We start from the raw sequence: 18,700 nt of genomic DNA on the forward strand, positions 1-18,700 counted from the left end.
CTCTCCTGTGAAGTTCCTGAGCTCTATAGGAGAGGAGAGCATGGAGTTTGTGTGGTAAATGCTCTTTCAGCATTTTAAAAAGGCACTACTAGGCGACCGGGAAGGGGTTGGGGCAAATTTAGAAGCTAGAGACACATTGTGAACCAAAAAAGACTATGTAAATGGAATCTGTAGCTGCTCTTCTGCTGAATTGCTGATGCTTTCCCTCTTTCGCGTGCCTCAGGACCTCTCAGGAGACAAGCAGCAGTCAGAGATGGGGGGAGGCTAGGCAAGCAGCCCAGGAGCCCTTTGGAGTTCAGCAGGGCACTGACAGCAAGGGGCACTATATTGACACTACAGTCACTGACACTACAGACACAAGATTGTAAGCAGTGTTTGTGGAGAAAAACAGATTAGAGCTCAGCTAATTTAATGCTTCAAGTTTTATCTGCATAAAATGTAAGCACTGAACTGACTAAGCCCTACATCAGCTTGCCTCTTCAAACATGAAGATTTCAGAAGTTTTTACAATCAAGGACACTCCAGCAACCAGTGACCTGCCATGCTCTTAAACTCCACAGGGCCCTGGCCCCAGGCTTCTCTGCCCCCTAGGTGGTGTTTGTTTTACAAATGTTTTAATGACAGTTTTTCATGCCAAAGATTTTAGCCAATGTCATGTCCTCATTGATAACTTTAAATGGCATCCTCACTGACAATCCAGTCAGCGTGAAAGCTGATAATTTCGCTTCAAAATGTTTTTCCTTCAAAACTATCACATGCACGATCAAGAGCATCCAAACATGGAAATTGGGGCAGCTGAAGGAGAATTAAAAAAAAAAAATTAAAAGTTTACTTTAAAGGGGTAACTTTTTAAGTTGTAATTTGAAAACTGTTCTATCTACCCCTAATTGGGAGCACAATTCTAATTCCCCTTAGAAACAGTCACCAAAGTAAGTCATACTTAAAACATTTTACAGGAGCAAGACATGGGGTGTCTATATGGGAAACTAAGCCTGACAGGTGAAGCTTTATTGCAACCTTAATGCCATAATAACTTTGCTGCATAATTAGAGATTGGAACACATGGGAGAAAGTTTCAGGAAGAAATCCCAGACACAAATATTTTCAGACAGCAATGATTGAGCAAGGTATTTAAGCACATGTATAACTGTAAGCACACACATAACTATAAGCTCATAAGCCCCACTGAGGTCAGACTAGTCACCTGCTTTAAGTTACATATACATTCAAGTGTTTTAATGAGCTGGGGCTTATGTAAGTTAACTTGGAAATAAAAATTTTCATCAGTGTGGAAGTTCTTTAAGCATAAGCCTTTAAGAGGCAAGAATTCCATTTTCATGAAGTTTCCTTCTGCAATAATAAAACAAGAAGGGAGAAAAATCCATTAAAATGCATTATGGAAGCAGAACATTTCCAAATGGACTTTTAAAAAAGGAGCCTGCCCTAAGATGTAATGTGTGGTATAATCAGAAAGATTGCCAGGCTGCCCGTGTGATGCTCCATATTTATTCTCTAGTGAGGACTCTACCATGTCAAAATGTGTGCAGTTTACATGTCAGGTGATGACTTGTTTAACTGCCAGCAACTGCAGGCTTGAACTGATGTCTGAAAAAAAATAAAAACATGGTCTGCGCAATCTGAAATGTGCATCATCTCCAGTAATAAATATGGAATCAGAATTTAGTTGGTAGTTTCACTGGTGAGCCACAAAATAGAATACAGGGCTGCAGGGGAGGACAATATAAAAGTATGCTTTTATCAGAAGATATCTGATATCCCACAGGTCTCCACTGCAGTGGTGGAACTCTACAATTCCGTCCTGACCACCCACACCACTCTGGAGCACTCAGACTGTTCTTTCATGGTGGACAATGAGGCCATTTATGAAATCTGCAACCAGAACCTTGATACTGAGCGTCCCATATACACCAACTTGAACAGGCTGATAAGACAGATAGTGTCATCTGTGACTGCTTCCCTGAGATTTAATGGTGTATTAAATGTTGGAATTCTATCAGATCAATCTGAGAAACATAGTGCTCACTTGCAGATACAATTACCTTGTGCATTTGGTGCATGCCTTCCTGTGGATAATCAGTGGGCCCCATACTGGGCATTGAATGTGGAACACTAGGGGGTCCAGGACTTGGTCCCATCATGCTGTGTACTGAACCTGGAGAGGGTCCTGGTCCTGGGCTAGGTCCTAGAATTGGTCCAGGTGATGGGCCTGGCCCCGGGGAAGGGCCAGGATGAGGCATTGCGCCAGGATCTGTTGGCGTGGACATCTATTTTCCGTCTCTTTTCCGATCAACAGAGCAGCTCTAATTTCAAAAAGAAACAAAACAGTATTTCTTACATAACATGAGGGTTAGTGGAGTATAGTCAGTAAGAAACTATGCTTGATAAAACAATTTTTTTCACTAGCATCACACACACAGGTGACTTATCAGCAAAAAATGCTTCAATGATCCTTAGTGTGATGCATCAATTTGCCCATCCTTCAAAAAAGGTCATTGGAAGACTAGAAAAATGAGACAGTTCAGGCAGGTTCTGGATATATTTATAAATCATCCACAAAAGCAGGGTGGATAAAAATAAGCAATTTTTTAAATTAAAATTTGGATTTTATTTATTTAAATTAAATACATGTTTATTAAAATGAACCGATTTACAATTTAATTTAAATTGATAATTACAATCATTTAAATACAAAAATATTAAGCAGTTCATGTTTGCTGCCAACATTTAAAAAAAGTAAAACTACTGAACTGGTCAAAGTCACTGGCTAAGCACCCAGAGCCAGAGTTTGTTGAAGTGCTAAACCAGCTTCTGACAGCAGTAGCCTCTTCTTCATGTGCAGAGAGAATATTTTCTTCAGTTTATTCAACTAGTTCAGTTCAATGACTAGTTCCTTCAAAATTAAGAAACCAGTTGGGAGTTGAAAAATTAAGAGAACTTGTTTTCTCCTTCCGTTCTATAAATAAAACTGAGTGTGAAAGGACGAGATCTACTAGTTCTAAAATTTTCAAGGACAAAGTGACCAGAAACAATCAGTTTAATTCACAAACTACAGATAAGTTTTGTTTAATAAATCAGTTAATTTTAAATGCAAAACATATTTTCATAAACTGTTCTTCTTATGGCATCCAGCACATTTAAGGTAGTTTATGTAATGAAAAAAATATGCATTTTAAATTATTTGGATGGAAATTCAAATTTAAAGCTTGACACAAAATGATTAACTTTTTATTTACAGTGATTTACTAGATACTGCATCGTTCACTATTTTCTAATAAATATAAAAATTGTAAAAATAATGTTAAGCAACATAATTGTTCAACTAAATGTGTATAGATATAGATTTATCCTCCTGATTAGCAGAAAGAAGCACTAAATTCAGTGTAAAAGTCATACTTAGTTGTAAATCAACATGTTTGAATGGTTATCAAACAATAATCAACAATAACCTTTCTTTAGGAAAATACTGAAAAGTACAAATGCAAAACACGATTAAAACTGATAAATTAAATCAATGTTTCCTGCTTGCTGATTTAAATCATGATTAAAATCAGTGACTTAAATCAAAATGACTTAAATCATTCCCCCCTGCACAGAACAGCATATCTGACAGGCTACAAGAAACAACACCTGGAGAATATGAATGTAAATAACTTAACTCATTAACACCAAATTATATCACATGGAGTTAGAGGGAAGATTGTTAAAGGCACGAAGAACACTTAGAGCTAGTCTATACTAGAATCACTCCCTCTCTCCCATCGGCATAGTAACTCCACCTCCCCAAACCGCAAAGAGCTTCTCCCACCAAAATAGCACCAGCCACACTGATGCTTAGGTCAGTCTAACTTACATCACTGGCAGTGGGGGGCGGGGCGGGGGGAGGGGGTATTTACACCTCTGAGCAACATAGTTCTACTGAGGCCTTGGCTACACTGGCGCTTTACAGCGCTGCAACTTTCTCACTCCGAGGTGTGAAAAAACACCCCCCTGAGCGCAGCATGTTACAGCGCTGTAAAGCACCAGTGTAAACAGTGCCCCAGCGCTGGGAGTGCGGCTCCCAGCGCTGTAAGCTAATCCCCACGGGGAGGTGGAGTACGTGCAGCGCTCGGAGAGCTCTCTCCCAGCGCTGGCGCCGTGGCCACACTCGCACTTCAAAGCGCTGCCACGGGAGCGCTCCCACAGCAGCGCTGTACAGCTGCAAGTGTAGCCACACCCTGAAGTGCTACTATGTACAAGCTCTTAGCCCTGGTCTACACTAAGGTCAGGGGTCGAACTAGGGTACGCGAATTCAGCTACGTGAATAACGTAGCTGAATTCGAACTACCCTAGTTCGACTTACTTACCCGTCCAGACGCCGCGGAAGCGAACTCCGCGGCTCCAAGGTCGACTCCGGCAACTCCTCCTGCCGCGGTGGAGTACCGGAGTTCGAACTAGCGCTTCCGGGGTTCGAACTATCGCGTCTAGATCAGACGCGATAGTTCGAACTCCGAGCAGTCGAACTTGCCACATCAACCCAGCAGGTAAGTGTAAACGTGGCCTTAGGCATCTAACTCACATCTGTGAGTTTTAAAAATCTCTCCCTATGTGCCTCAGTGCCTCAGAGGTGATTGGAGTAAGCATTTTATTAATATAAAATCTTTACATTAGATAGAATTTAAAAAAAAAAACCACAAGACATTCATTTAGAACTTTTATTACCTCGGTATGCAACAGTGATATCAAGTGAAATACACAAAGGACAAACTGCTCTGGAGCCAACAGAGAGTTGTAATTCACTTGAGGGGTTCTGCTGATGTCAGAAACCATGAGAATGCAGCTCATGTGACTTATAAAATGACAAGAGCCCAGAGAATGAATTAGAAGCCCTCAAACTCACTGGAGAGCCAACTATCTTATTTATTTCTGTGTACTTAACAAAACAAATGGAAGCAGGATACAAGCTGGGATCATTCTTCATCTCTCTCACACTTAACAGTTTTGTCAGTGACTAACATTTAGAACTTTTAGTTCACTAGTGTCAATGAAAGACTCTTGTAATGCAAGAGAACATGGATGTCCTCTAAGTCAATGAAATGAAATGATTAGGTCATTCCCTGTCATGGTTTGCCAAGAAATAATAATAATAATTAACTTATCTAAGAATACAACAAAAAATTACTTATTTCTAAATCAGGTGCTTTAAAAATAATAATTCTAGTTTTACCATCAAAATATAGTAGAGTTAACAGAGTTCTGCAGGAAGAGTGGACGTGTCAGGGGACTGATAATGGCACACAGAAATGTTCATCTCCCAGATCTAGAGCCAAAGACACGCAAATTAAGCTGTAACACAACCACATTATCCTCTAGTGGCTGTTCAGTGACATATGAAATAAGTCATTAGAGGACAGGTGTAAACCATCATCGTAATTTGTCTACTGGTTCTGCTAGTTGGTTGCCAAGGACTGAATGGACATAAAAAAGAAAACTACCCTACAGTCATTCCACTAAGTTAGACAGGAGGCCCATAGGCAAGGCAGGATGGGGATGGTTACACTGCTGGCTGTTCCCTACTGCTTCTGTTCTGTGCACATGGAATTTGAAGTTTACAGTATTTACAACCTTGCTCCTTTCAACAAGCTGTGTGTTCATAAAACCAAATATTTCAAATAAGAAAAAAGGTCTACTACATTGGGAGCATTCCCTGATTTCTCCCCATTATCTAGGTGTTGTCAGGAGTCAAAAAAAGTTTTCAAAAGCTTTTATTTAAAAACTCTCTACTGTTATGTTTTATTATTTATTTCTCTACTTTGATTCAAAGCAACAAATTGGAACAAGTGCTGTTGAACTCACTTAAAATAAACTATCTTGGGAGCCCACTCCTTGCAGAGTGTGACATAGTGATACCTCTGAAGCTTTACTCTTCAAAACAAAAGATAACAACAGAACACCACAGGGCCTAATTAGTCCCCCTGCAATCCCATGGCATCCCCACAAAAGGAATCATGTTTTTAAATGATCACAACTGTATACAGCTTCTTAGAGGCCTGCAATAAGATTGTTCTTGGAATCAAAGACATTTCCACACAGCAAAAAAGAGTTTTTAAGGGATATTCACCATGCCGAAATGTACAGCAGCGTTACAAGGACCCTTTTATAGTTGTCCCTGTATGTCATGGAAGTCAAACACATTTTAACAAGGTAAAACCTAGCAGCACCACCAGCATTAAGGCTGCATTTAACAGAAACTATGCAATCAATGTGAAAGTACAATAACTATTTTCATTGCACAGCATCCTGAAATCCAATATCTCATGCATTACTTGTACCTAAACCTGTCTATTAGAAGAGATATCGAACACTCCCTTTATATGAACATTTATTTCAAACTTAATTCTGAGTTTTCATAAAAATTAACTGGCTTCAGTTACAGCTTCATGTAAACTGTAAGATAATTTATATGTACATTAGAAAGTTCATATAAGCGAACTTGGAAGATTTAACATTCATTTCTAATGAGGTACCAACTGCCTAAGCTGTAAAAACAATCACTACTGGGGTGAATCCTGCATGCCTTACTCCAGATCAAGTCCTTTAGTTTTATTTCTGTTAAGAGGGATAAACTCACTCAATCTTGTAGGATAACATTGTGGAATCTTCTTAAACCAATTTATATTCAGAGATTTTATTTTACAAAGAACACAATTCTTCTATACCAAGCAGTAAATTATAAGAGCTAACTTATTGGAGGAATATAAAAAAAATTCAGTGACTATGGCTATGAGCCACCAGCAAGTTCTGCCTGAGGGTCCACAGGATTTAATAGAGGTGGGGGTCCGAACTACTTTCTCCAACAGAAGTGGTCTGCAAAGTGAAAAAGCAGTGTGCCACTCTATAAACCAGAGGAGTTTATACACTGTTCTACCAAACGAGGAGCCGTTGATAAGGCAGAACTGTTAAAAAGATTATGGCTTAATAGGTTTCAAGAATATGTGGGGTATATGTTTACTGGGATCATCAAAGAGACTTAGGTGGCCAACTTTTGATTTTCAAGGGGAGTTGAGTGCATAACTACTTTAAACTCCTCTGAAAAATCTCAGCCTCAATTCAAATGCAAAATTTCACCAAGAGATACCAACTACAATGTTGGCAGAGTGTGGGTCAAATTCTGTCCAGATTACACCATCATATCTCTGGCTAGCATTTGGCCCTGTGTACTTAGATAAGTAAACAAAAGAACACTGTCATAGTCAGTCTTGGTCCATTAGTTTGGACTGGGAATTTACTTTGTTACAGATATGAGAAGAGTATTTCCAATAGTGAGCATTGGCTTGCTAAACCCAGGGTTGAGTGTTCAATCCTTAAGGGGGCCAATTGGGAATTGGTCCTGCTCTGAGCAGGGAGTTGGACTAGATGATCTCCTGAGGTCTCTTCCAACCCGTATATTATTTATGATTACATTAAAAAAACAAACACATTTCTCCTGACCCATACAGTCAGGACTAAATGCCCAATCTTGCAGTCCTCACAAGACTTCGTTGAAGCCAAAAATATTACAGTGGCTTCAAAGAAAGTTTGCATCTGTTTTTTAATTGAATCCTGAATTACATTCTAGAACCCCTTTACATCAAAGGGAAAGTTCCCGAGCCAATGGCTCATCAGGTGGAGATGGTTAAGGCACTTCAGTTTCATAGCCAACAGTACACCAGCAAGTGATGTGGCCAGCATCACGTCCAACTGCCTTTGACTACCCTAATGAATCAGGTACCTATTTTGCAGCTATGTGAACTGGAAATGGCCTTTCAGTGTGAGACTGAGCAAGACACAAACCCACAATCTTCAGGATTGAAGTCAAGCACCTTAACCACACAGCCACCACACCTTGGTACCTTTAAACCAGGGTCCTCAAATTCCTACCAGGGAGAGCACTAAATTGCATGGACTGCAGACACAGGAAGGGCTCTCCTGTGTCCATATGTGTGTGGGAGAGAGAGTCCCCCTTGTGTATGGAAGAGGATAGAAAGGCATGTGGTATATCTCTGTGTGTGGACTGAGAGAGAAAGCAACCTGGCTTTCTTTCCCACACCTATATGGGCCCAGGGGATCCTATTCTGTGTCTGCAGTCTATACTGGGGAAGCAGGTGGTGACTGGGCTCACCCTGGGGATGCATGCTATCCTCCCTCCTGATCTTACATTATCTGGATCTCCCACACCATAGGCCAGATCCAGGAAGGAGTTAATGTCAGTGTGGCTCCAGTTAAGCTACATAGGGACAGGAGATGAGGAAAAGCCCATAGGATCCAGAATGAAGGCAAAAGGTCTCCTGGGGATCTGCCAGTTTTGTGGCCAGATCCTACAGCCTTTTCTAGACCAGTCATTGTTGAGTGGGATGCAGAATGTTCGTATTCTGTAGAATTTGAATGAGTTAGAGCCAGATAAATACCTTGACCACAAAATGTTTGACCCTACTGCTTTGTGTGTGTCCAGAAGATTTCACTGAGGTGCTTGTATCAGGGTGGCTGGGAAAGCCTAGGGCAGGGGTAGTCAATTATTTTTTTCAAGGTCCAAATTTCTTGGTCAAGGTACAGTCAAGGTCCAGAGAACATAATAATAATGATAATAAGTAAATAAAAAGATTTCGGGATCTGTTCAAAATTGTCTGGCGGTCTGGATTTGGCCTGTAGTCTGCCTCTTGACTACCCCTGGCTTGATTACAGGACACCTAGGTTGAGTCAGGTGATCCCAATGCAAAAGGCAGCAGGAAGACACAGGGGTGGCCATTCCTGCAGAGAGGGAACTGCAGCGTGAAGCTGCAGGGAAAGAGGGTCTTCCTGCAGTGGTCCCTGAGGAAAAGACAGTTCCTCAGGAAGAAGGGGCTGTGCCCAGCTTAAGCCTGGGTTGAAGATTTTGTGCGTGTGTGAACTTTGTTAATTTAATAAAACATCCAGGCCTTAAGAAGGGCTGTGACTGAAAGAGAGATTGTGGAGTTTGTTGCAGGAGCAAGGGAAAACAAGGGCAGGGCACAGCAGAGGCACCTCTAGCCATGAGCGGGTACGCGGTCATCCCTGTTACAAGTGCTCTTGATTGCTAAATACTACTAAACAATACATAAAGAACAATGCAGCAGTTTTACTGGCATTTGGGTGCCCACTGGTTTGATTTTTAAACACCAATAGCAGCTGAGCACACTACAGAATACATTCAGCACCACATTAAGTTAGATCAGTGGTCCCCAACCTTTTTGTGGCCAGTAGCACATTCATGTTTTCAGAAGAGTGTGGCGGGCGCCAACAATTACTCACATACAGGGCCAGCTCCAGGCACCAGTGGAGCAAGCACATGCCTGGGCAGCACATGCTATGGGGCGGCATTCCGTCCATTCTGCAGAGTCAGAGCGGGTTGTTTTTGGTTTTTTTGGTTTGGGGGGTTTTTTGCGCCAGTTCTGGGCAGTGCAGAGAGAAGCTGGAGAGAAGCCAGGAGGACAGAGAACACTGGCGCCCGCAGCCCCGGAGTACTCTGTCCCCAGCAGGCACGGGGCCGCGGCTTCTCTCCAGCTTAAGCCGCAGCCCCGCGCCTGCCAGGGACCGAGAACACCGGCGCCCGCAGCCTGCAGCCCCAGAGTTCTCTGTCCCCAGCAGGTGTGGGGCTGCGGCTTCTCTCCCCTGCTGGGCACTAGGCGGGCACACATAAATGCCCCGGCGGGCGCCATGGCGCCCGCGGGCACCACGTTGGGGACCACTGAGTTAGATAGTCCACACTGAATGTCACAAATAGCTCTCACCCCCTAGTGCCCTAACCAAGCATAAACCTGGAGTTACTCATATTAAGCAAGTAGTTGACCAACATAGAGGTGTTTCATTATGCTCTGAAGGTCAAAATCTGGTGGACCAAAGAAAAAAAATCCTTAGCCAGGAATGCCTCTACTTCCGAATCCCCAACATGTCTGTCAGCTGATCTCATTTGGAATGATGGCCTTTGAGGTAGCCAGATCTAAACCATTTAGGGCTTTATCTATTAGAAACAACCCTGAATTGCTCCAGAAGCAGAGCAGAAGCTTCCCGGCTCTATAAGCTAAGAGGTGAAAACATTATCTAAAAGTTGTATCTGTTTACACTCTAAGGGCTTGTAAGGTGTAATATGCAATCCACTCTAAGGGCTTGTCTACACATGAAATTATACTGGGATAAGGTAGGGTATGAATTTAAACCACTAGTAGTTATACTGGTGTACCTTCCCAGGTAGACACTATTATTCTTGAACAAAAAAGCCTTTTTCCAGTTCAGCTTATGTGGCTTTCTAAGCAGTTTAAGCTAAACCAGAAAAAGCCACTCAGATCAGAAAAAGTGTCCACCTTGGAAGTTATAACATCCTGGGCAGACAAGCGCAAAGGCGGCATGCTTCTGTATTCTACCCTAGGTGACGCTCTGAGGTGGCCTTTAACATTAACCATAGATACTGAACAAAGTAGTATTACCACCTAAAGTTAACAGATGCATGGATACTTGTTGCTGTTCCATATCAGGGAAAGGCTGTAACATCTTGGCTAGATCCAAACAAAATAAGCAGAGCAAGCCACCGCTATTACCTGGGTATCCAAGAACATTTGGGCACCCCAAAGGACCCTGAGACTGCAGACTGCTTTTTCATGGGACAGATATACTCTAGCACCAGACAGAACAACCTAACATATTTTCAGTTACTCTAGTAGTTGCCCCTCGCCAGCAAACAGAACCTTGATTTTTTCCAGACCAAGTCAACCTAGATTGGGTCTCGGCCAGATAACGCAAAGCAAGGAAACTGCACCATGAGGATCTCATGGAAAGGCAATGCAGAGCTGAGTGCCAGCAACATTCTGACAGCACTGCAGCCCAGAGTGCCTCACAATGTTATGATGTTACAATATTCTGATGTTATCTATTGGGAAATAATGACCATTCAACCCATCTCCAGACTGAAGTCATGGCCAGCAAGTGTTTTTAAAAGATACAGCAGAAAATCAGGATACTTTGTTACTGAAAGCAGAAAACAGGGGTGCTTTCTGTGTCAACACGGAAAATAAGAATTGCATTACTAACTTTTCTTAACATTGGCTTAATTTTTAAAGTAAAAAAGTCACACTGTATAACTGAAACCAAAAAATTCTGAAAGTTCAAATCAGAAAGTAATGAAGGCAACTCATTATATAATAAAATGAATGAACCACATTTACAAATAATTCCAATATCGCTTCTCGGCTCTTTGAGCTCAGATCAAGTGTTGTATTTAAATTCTTATAAAATACCACAGCATTAGACAACATCTATTAGAACACTAATGTTGTTGTTTAATCACAAGTGAGCAATTCTGTGAAAAAAAGGGTACACAGAACATTAGAAACCAGTAAAGGTGAAGGACCAGATCATCAACTCATGTAAACACGTGTACTTCCATTTATATCAATGGTACTAGACACATTTACACCAGCTCAGGAGCTGGCTTCACATATTTAAGGAATTCATGATAAGGATCACTTTTGGAAGGCAACTTGCAGTAGTACAAACTAGAGGACTTAGAAATAAGTCCACTGAACTGCATAATAACTAAGATCAAGTCCTCTCCCCAACAAGTCTGCATGTGGAGTTAGTAGCACTTCTCAGTGCTACACATGTGGATTGTACTCTGCTTAGGGGGACTGAAGACAGAGACTTTGCTGATTGGTTAGGGATTAAATTACTACACTGTGACCTTTTCTACAGGCATTAATCACGGTTATTGAATGTCCTCTTCATGTCAGATTCTGAAGAACACAAGCCCATCCATTAGGGTGTGGGAGAGGGAAAACAAATCACTGTATTATTTAGGGGCACAAATTGACTTTGTCTTCACAAGGGGAAAAAAAGGTGTGTTCTTAACCCAAGTTAGCTAATTCAAGGTAAAATCCTAGTGAAGACAAGTTTTGTAGTTTTCACATGAATATCTAACTCACACACCTTAAGCTACCTAAATCAGGTTAAGAACACACCTTCTTTCCTAGTGAGGACACAAGCTGTATGAGGTGATGTGTACTCCCCCAAATCTATTTCTAACATTATAGTTGGATACCCCACCCTTTGAAAATCTTGTTTTGCAATAGCCCCTTCTACCCTACAAAGATTAAAAAAGAAAGATGATGGAGGGGGAAGAGAGAGACTTTGAATGGGAAGAGGGAACTTTAAATTTGTCAGACAAAAAAAATTCCATTCACATCCCCAATTTCATTGTCATCTCATGTTTGCAAACTACCCAACTTGTGTGTTAAAATGAGGGCTTGTTCCCTCAATGTTCCATTCTCTATTTTATCTTGCTAATGAGTCATAAACTTCTGCCTGCCACCATTTTCATGACAAGTCATCTTTATGTCACAATGCTGTGTTTATTACTTCAGTGGGGGAATCAATCAGAAAGAAGAAATTGCGCTGAGGTGGGTGGAGGTCTAGGAGGCTTTCTTTACATGCAATCATCATCACTAGTAGCAAAAAATACACAAAGAAGTGTTTTAATAATTTGTGGAAGGCATTCTCATTTGCTCCCTAGTGACAATTCCCCTTTAAAAAGGGATCACATCAATATTATTAATTGGGACCATAATGTGAGAAAGAGTCCAGACATTTTTTTTAAAGTTATTACCGTGCACCTTCTGATCTTAACTTCAAACAAAAACTGGAAATAAGATATTTGCAGGTGTTAATTTTAGTTACACTTCTGTCAAGAATATATTAAATAGAATTCCAACATTCACAATATAAAAGTGCTAGCTGGGTCACTTTTTTCTTGTCAACCTCAAGCTTAGGTATTGGTCAAAGCACTTTTCAGATTTGCCGAGAAATGCTCACAGACCACTTTAGAAATGAATAAAAGAAAAAGATCTAAGACTGCTTTGAACACATTCTTGTGGTGCATATTTTTTATGAAACACCATAGTAATGCCAGTCCTGAAGCTGAGGCATAACTCATAAGAGAGATACTGTATTTAACAAAGCATTACCTTCACCTCTGTCAAGTCCATATGTGTTACACAATATGCCTAACTTTGAATTTATTTAAAAATGCTCATTACTGGTATGATCTTTTTGCCTCATACTGCTGATGTGTTACATATGAGCATAAAACCGGTCTCTAATCCTGTCCTTTTGGTACATCATTTTTTTTCTTTGATTAACAAAGGGACTCAGAGAAAAAAAAGTCAATGAGAATAATAGGGCAATTAGGTTCCCAAAGAGAAAGTGTGCCTTGATTTGCATAACAATACACTAACTCACACAGCAAAAGCTGCCCCACCTCCTAACGTGTAATTGGTATATACTACTAAAGGAATGGGATTCTGGCTTAATATTCATTGTCCTACTCTAGACCTCCGGGGTTAGTGGCTGGAATTAAAGGATACTAAAGTAAAGGATTTTTTAATGCAAAGAGAAGAATGCTGTGAATGATATACCTGGAATATGCCTTTTTAAGAAAAAAAAATAACCTTACTATTTAGTTTGCTATAATTTTCAAACCTTTGTGTCTAACTCTTTATGCAAATTACTAACCAGTTATCTAAAATCTTAATCAAAATAATTATAAGCGAATGGAACCCTCTCAAACGTTTGCAAATTGTGATAAGTAAAAATGAAGGGTAGAACTGCAAGCACAAAGGAAAACCAGCTCAAATACACTCTACAGAACCACTAAGATTTAATCAAAATAAGCATTTAATAATAGTGGCATTGATTCTTTTTCAACCTAATTATTTATTGTAGTAAAAACCTAATTCACCAACATCTCTTTGCTGTTCTTTAGTATTTTTTGTTACACTATCATTCTGTTTGGAAAAAAACAACATTATAAATTTCCTCTCCTGTTTGCAAAGTAAAAGCTTTCAAGAGTTAATCTAACGTGGAGCGGGGGCGGGGGGGGGGGGGGAAGAAGCACCAAGCATTATACACACATACAAACTTCTGATTAAAAATATGAAAAGGAATCCAAACTGAACTGTCCCCAACCCTAGAGCCTGAGATAGTTGGAGAACAGAAGTTTTCTCACCCAGGTTTTCTTCATTAAATTGTAAGCTTTTGCCTTTAAAACCCCACAGTGAATCTTCCGGGAGTTTTGCATAGGCCTCAAGTTTCTATCTAGCAACACACCCTGGTGCTTCAAGCCACACACACAGAAAAAACACTGGCACTAGCAAGCACATTTAGTAGAGCCATATTTTCCCTCCTCCCTTTCTGGAAAGTTTTAGACCCGATCGACAAGACCTAAAAATCCATTTTGCAGGAGCCACCCCACTTCCTTCTCTTACTTTACAGAGCAATGGCTGCAGTCAGAGCTTTCCCCTGCTGAGTTAAGAGACCTTTACCTTAATGAAGTGGCACCAAACAACAGATCTAGGCACGTACAAGGGGGTTTAGAAGCCAGATGCACGGACTGAGAGCATGTTTCATAGCAAAGCTAGGCCTGTCTCTCCCGTTCTTCCCACCGTCATCATGTCATGCTGATCAAACATGTCTGTGTGTGAGAGCCAGCGAGAGTCTGTATTTGGCGGCTGTGACTTCCTGATTCTCTGCTGCTGATCACACACACAGGGAAAAAAAAATCCCCAACCACCACTAAACCTCGCCTCTTCCTCTCTCCAAGCAGACACAGAGAAGCTAGCTCAAAGCTGCCCTCCTTCTCCTCCAGACTCACTCAAACGCACAGCGACCAGCAACAAACTGCAACATTTGCTGCAAGCCCCCCTCTTCTCCTCTCCTTCACTTAATCATCAACAGAAAAGTTTTTTTTTTGGTAACCAAAAAAAAATAATTCCCCCTCCCATGGTGTGGCGATGAGGCTCCCGTCTCCCTACACAATACAAATCTACGCGAACATGAATGTGTATACACAACCCCCCCGCCCCGCAACACCTCCCCCAAAAATGACTGACGGATTTTTCTGTGCATACCGGAAATAAAATGCTTTTTGCTTTGAAGGTGATTATAAAAATTGGAAGCGCATGTTATTCCACTCTCTGCTTCCTAGGCTGCTGCAAAAGGATGGGGGGGGGCTGCAGGAGAAGGGGGGGGAGAGAGAAGCTATTTTAGGAAGTGAATCGCGACACCTTTCAGCAGAAGAGGAGCGACTGACTAAAGCGCTGATGTTTTGTTTTTAATTGCATAGAGACCCTGTGACTAAACTGTAAGGCAACAGGACCTGCAGCCCCGGTTCGTGAAGTCCCGGCCCCCACCTTCTTTTTCTCTCTTCTACCCGCCCTCCCGGGTGTGTGTGTGGGTAATGTTTGTGACAGTCAGACAGGGAGATTATCCGGATCATGGCCTCCTTGGCTTTGCTGGTTAACGTTGCTACTCTAACAAGCACACCCCCCCATACCTCCCATCTTTTTCCTCCTTCACCCCCCCTTCCCCAGCCACGTCTATTTAAATATTTGCATTAGAAGAAAAGGACCCCCCAGGCAACAAAGCCCCTGCAAAACACCTACAAACTGCAACGCTTGCCCTCCCCTTCCCCAGGGCAGGACACACTGAACTTCAACATGCACCACTCAGCAGCAGCCAGGCTGCTGCCGCCTTCGCCACATGCGCCAAATCTACCCCTTTGGCCGCTGCTGGATTGCGGGGGGGGGGGGTAATCTCCCTTCCCCCACCCCCTCTTTATAGCCACCAAAACACAGCCAGAGCAGTCAATGGGCAGTGGAAGAGGCGACCAGCCTAGCCTACCGGCCCCATCGCAGCCACTGAGCTGCTCCTGGAGGGGCTGTTGCTTCTTGGGATCTATTTCTGTCTCTGCTGCTGCTTGCCCGGAGCCTTTTTAAACGCTCGCTTCAGCAGCACCACCAAAGGTTGCGAGAGCAGCTGATTACTGTTATTTATTGCTGGCTCGGTTCGCCAGTCGCCTCCTCTAAAATGCATAGATTGCAAGCAACGTCCCCTGTCCCCTCCTCTGCCAGGCTCCCTCTCGGTGCAGCTGACTCCGAAGTCAGGAGCCGGGCTTAGGAAAGGTTTTAATTATTATTTCCGAATTATTTTGATCGAAAACTTTCTTCCCTCCTCTGGGGAAAGGGGGGGGGGGTCGCGACTGGTCTCTGGGGATAGTAGCGATGATATTTTTTTAAACGAGGGAGGGAAGGTGGCTCGGTGCGTGCGTGTCATCAAATAATAACACATTCTTTCCCCAGGAGCCTGGCTAATGGTGCAGGTTCCCAGCACGTTGCAGGGGGCGACGGGGGTGCAGGGAGAAATGGGGTCAGAGAGGAGTTATAAGTTAGATTTACCTTGCTCCAGAAGCGTGGCGTGCGGGAGGTCTCCCCTCTCCCTCTCTGAGTCACCCAGAGTACAGCACCAGAGAGAGAGGGACTAGATTATGAATATGACTTCATTGATGACAGCCATTCCCTCCTCTTCCTAAACTCCGGCCCCTGGCTCCGCCCCCTGCTTCCCCCAGCCCTGCACCACCGCTCAGGAAGCGGCTCTGCTACTGGCTCCGCGCGGAGCGAGCTCCCGCCTCGTCTGCAGAAAGGCCGAGCGCATTGCAGGCTGGGGCCTGTCACTCAGCCTGCTGCCAGAGGAGGAGGAGGAGATGTACAAGAATGTGGGGAGAGAGAGAGAGAAAGTGATGCGCGTGTGTGTCTATAAATGTGCATGCTACAGCCCCCCCCCCCCCGTTTGTGCATGTCTCAATGGGTGTGCAGGAGCAGGATGAGTTTCTTGCACCCTTTCCCTTTGCTTCTTCTGTTGGCATGTGTTTGGGTTGGAGCAGAAAAGACTGACGGGCCCCAGTGTGAGAGACAGGGACTGTGTAGTAGCAATCGTGATGATAGTAGTTTGGGGGTAGGTGAAGAAGGTGCTGGAATTTAACTGTGCCTGTGCCTGTGCCTGCCAGTGCACGCCTGCAGAGAGCGAGGGGGAGGTGAGGGTTGGGAGGAGAGATCTGAAGGCTATTTGTTGTACCTGGTGTTTGTTTGTTTTTAAAGGGCACCGCCAGGCATTGTCATGCATGCTGAAACTTTTTATTCCCTTCCTAATCTGTGATCATAGACCCTCCTTTTGTGAAAGAAGGAAGGCTGCAGAGAACATTCCAGCTAAATCTGTCTGTCAATCAGTTGGGCTTTCAACTTCCAAATGCTTGTTAATGAAGATGTAGCACCAGCCGTGATATACTATTCTTTACTAAATATGCCTTCAAGATGACCAGGGGGTTGTTTTGTCATTGGTCTGGAAAAAGCTATTAAACTATTCATCAGATGTAATCTGCATGTAAAAAGGCTGCAACTGTACAAGGAGGGAAGTTGGGGGTGGATCTGGTTTTTAGAGCTAGGAAGAGTAAATTATGTTGTTCTGTTAACTCCCCTCTCTCTACCGGCCTTTCACCCTTAAAACTTGCAATATTTGCTCACTTACATGCTGGTGAGATAACTTAATTATGTAGGTATTGTTTCCCCTTCCCCACACTTACCTGGTCTGCTGTCTAGTGCAAACCTACAGATCTATCACAATATTTCTAGAGAAAATAACTTTTTATGCAGTGTTAGTAGTGAATACATTAAAAGGTTGTTTATTTATTTGTCAAATTGTCGGGCCTATTATTATAAACCCTGACTAATGTGGATGCTTGACTCTTAAAGCTGATCCTATTTGATGATATTAAAAGTATGATTTATTCCTTATTTTGTAATGTAATAGGCTGAATTAGGCATTCCAATTGCAGTCCAGCTGTTTTGCTGGGGACATTATTTTCTGTCCTGAAGTAAAATCTTATGTTAAGAGAAATTTCACAATTAAAATTACTGACTATGTATTCGAGCAATGGTATTTGAAAGGCAGGTCCTTTACTGGTCTTAGCGACCAACTGTAGTAGTTAAGAACCTGAAACAATAGGACTGTACCAAGTGCTCCATATGGATTAAGTGACAGGTATTGTTTACATGGGTGGACTTTTGCTTTTAGTATTCAGATCAGTAATGGCCCGCCTGATTATAATGCTGGGTATACAATGCTAATTATCGCTGATTCTGTGTTTTTTTCCAAGATCTTATTACTTGATCATTAACTTCAGCTCCTTAGCTATTCATGAGTATCAAAATGATAAAAGATAACTGCACCAAAGAGAATCAGTATTAAGCTCCAAGCAGCCAATAAAAAAGTTGTTCCTCAGAAGAGGAAACTGGTATTGTCATAAGCTTCAACATTGCCTATATGGAAAAGACCTGGGAACAAAATTAGTGAAATGGTAGTGCAGAATGCAAATATAACTAGGTAGGAGAAAAGCAATGATAAAATATTCAATAAATGTACATGTTAACTTTATTTTAATCTAATTAGAATGGGACATTGAAGTCTTAGCTTTGTGTCTCTGACCATGATTTACAATCCAGCATTTTAGAGATAACAAAATTAACACCTTTGTGAGGAGGAGAAAAACACAAATGCAGTGAATTGGTGTTTTGCACATCCCTCACCTCCATTATACAGCCCCCTCTTTTGTTCAGGGCTAATGTGCAGGCCTTCTGCCCTTTATCTCTGCAGAGGAGAAAACAAATCTTGCCTGGGGGGAAGCTCACATAAAGACAGCTCACCTGCGTTGGCCTTGAACTCAGCAGAAATCAAAACAAATGGTCATTCCTTTCAGTAAAAACGATACAAAGAGGGCAAATAATATGAAATTAATCTTCCAGGCACAATAAAATGTTCAACTGATGTTAGG

The 18,700-nt window shown here is 42.2% G+C and overlaps 1 protein-coding gene and 1 long non-coding RNA gene across 9 annotated transcripts in view; one reads left to right on the top strand and one right to left on the bottom strand.

Moving 5' to 3' along the window:
- The window catches only part of SMARCA2 (SWI/SNF related, matrix associated, actin dependent regulator of chromatin, subfamily a, member 2), a 169,836-nt gene extending 153,426 nt beyond the window's left edge, over window positions 1-16,410 (bottom strand). For 2 of the 8 annotated variants that reach the window (XM_039544656.1, XM_039544650.1), the window contains exons 1-2: window positions 14,361-14,693; window positions 2,061-2,321 (exon numbers count right to left, since the gene is read on the bottom strand). In XM_039544656.1, the coding sequence (XP_039400590.1) occupies window positions 2,061-2,285 (225 nt within the window). In that variant the 5' untranslated portion in view covers window positions 2,286-2,321; window positions 14,361-14,693. Of the gene's footprint in view, window positions 1-1,204; window positions 1,351-2,060; window positions 2,322-5,224; window positions 5,318-10,586; window positions 10,729-14,360; window positions 14,694-16,271 lie in introns of those variants that run through there. The other 6 variants (XM_039544653.1, XM_039544654.1, XM_039544652.1 and 3 more) reach the window with 6 other exon arrangements.
- The window catches only part of LOC120408104, a 29,463-nt gene that overhangs the window by 4,106 nt on the left and 6,657 nt on the right, over window positions 1-18,700 (top strand). The gene's annotated exons all lie outside the window — the stretch shown is intronic.

The sequence above is a fragment of the Mauremys reevesii genome, linkage group 6 (assembly GCF_016161935.1).
Source record: "Mauremys reevesii isolate NIE-2019 linkage group 6, ASM1616193v1, whole genome shotgun sequence".
NCBI lineage: Eukaryota > Metazoa > Chordata > Testudines > Geoemydidae > Mauremys > Mauremys reevesii.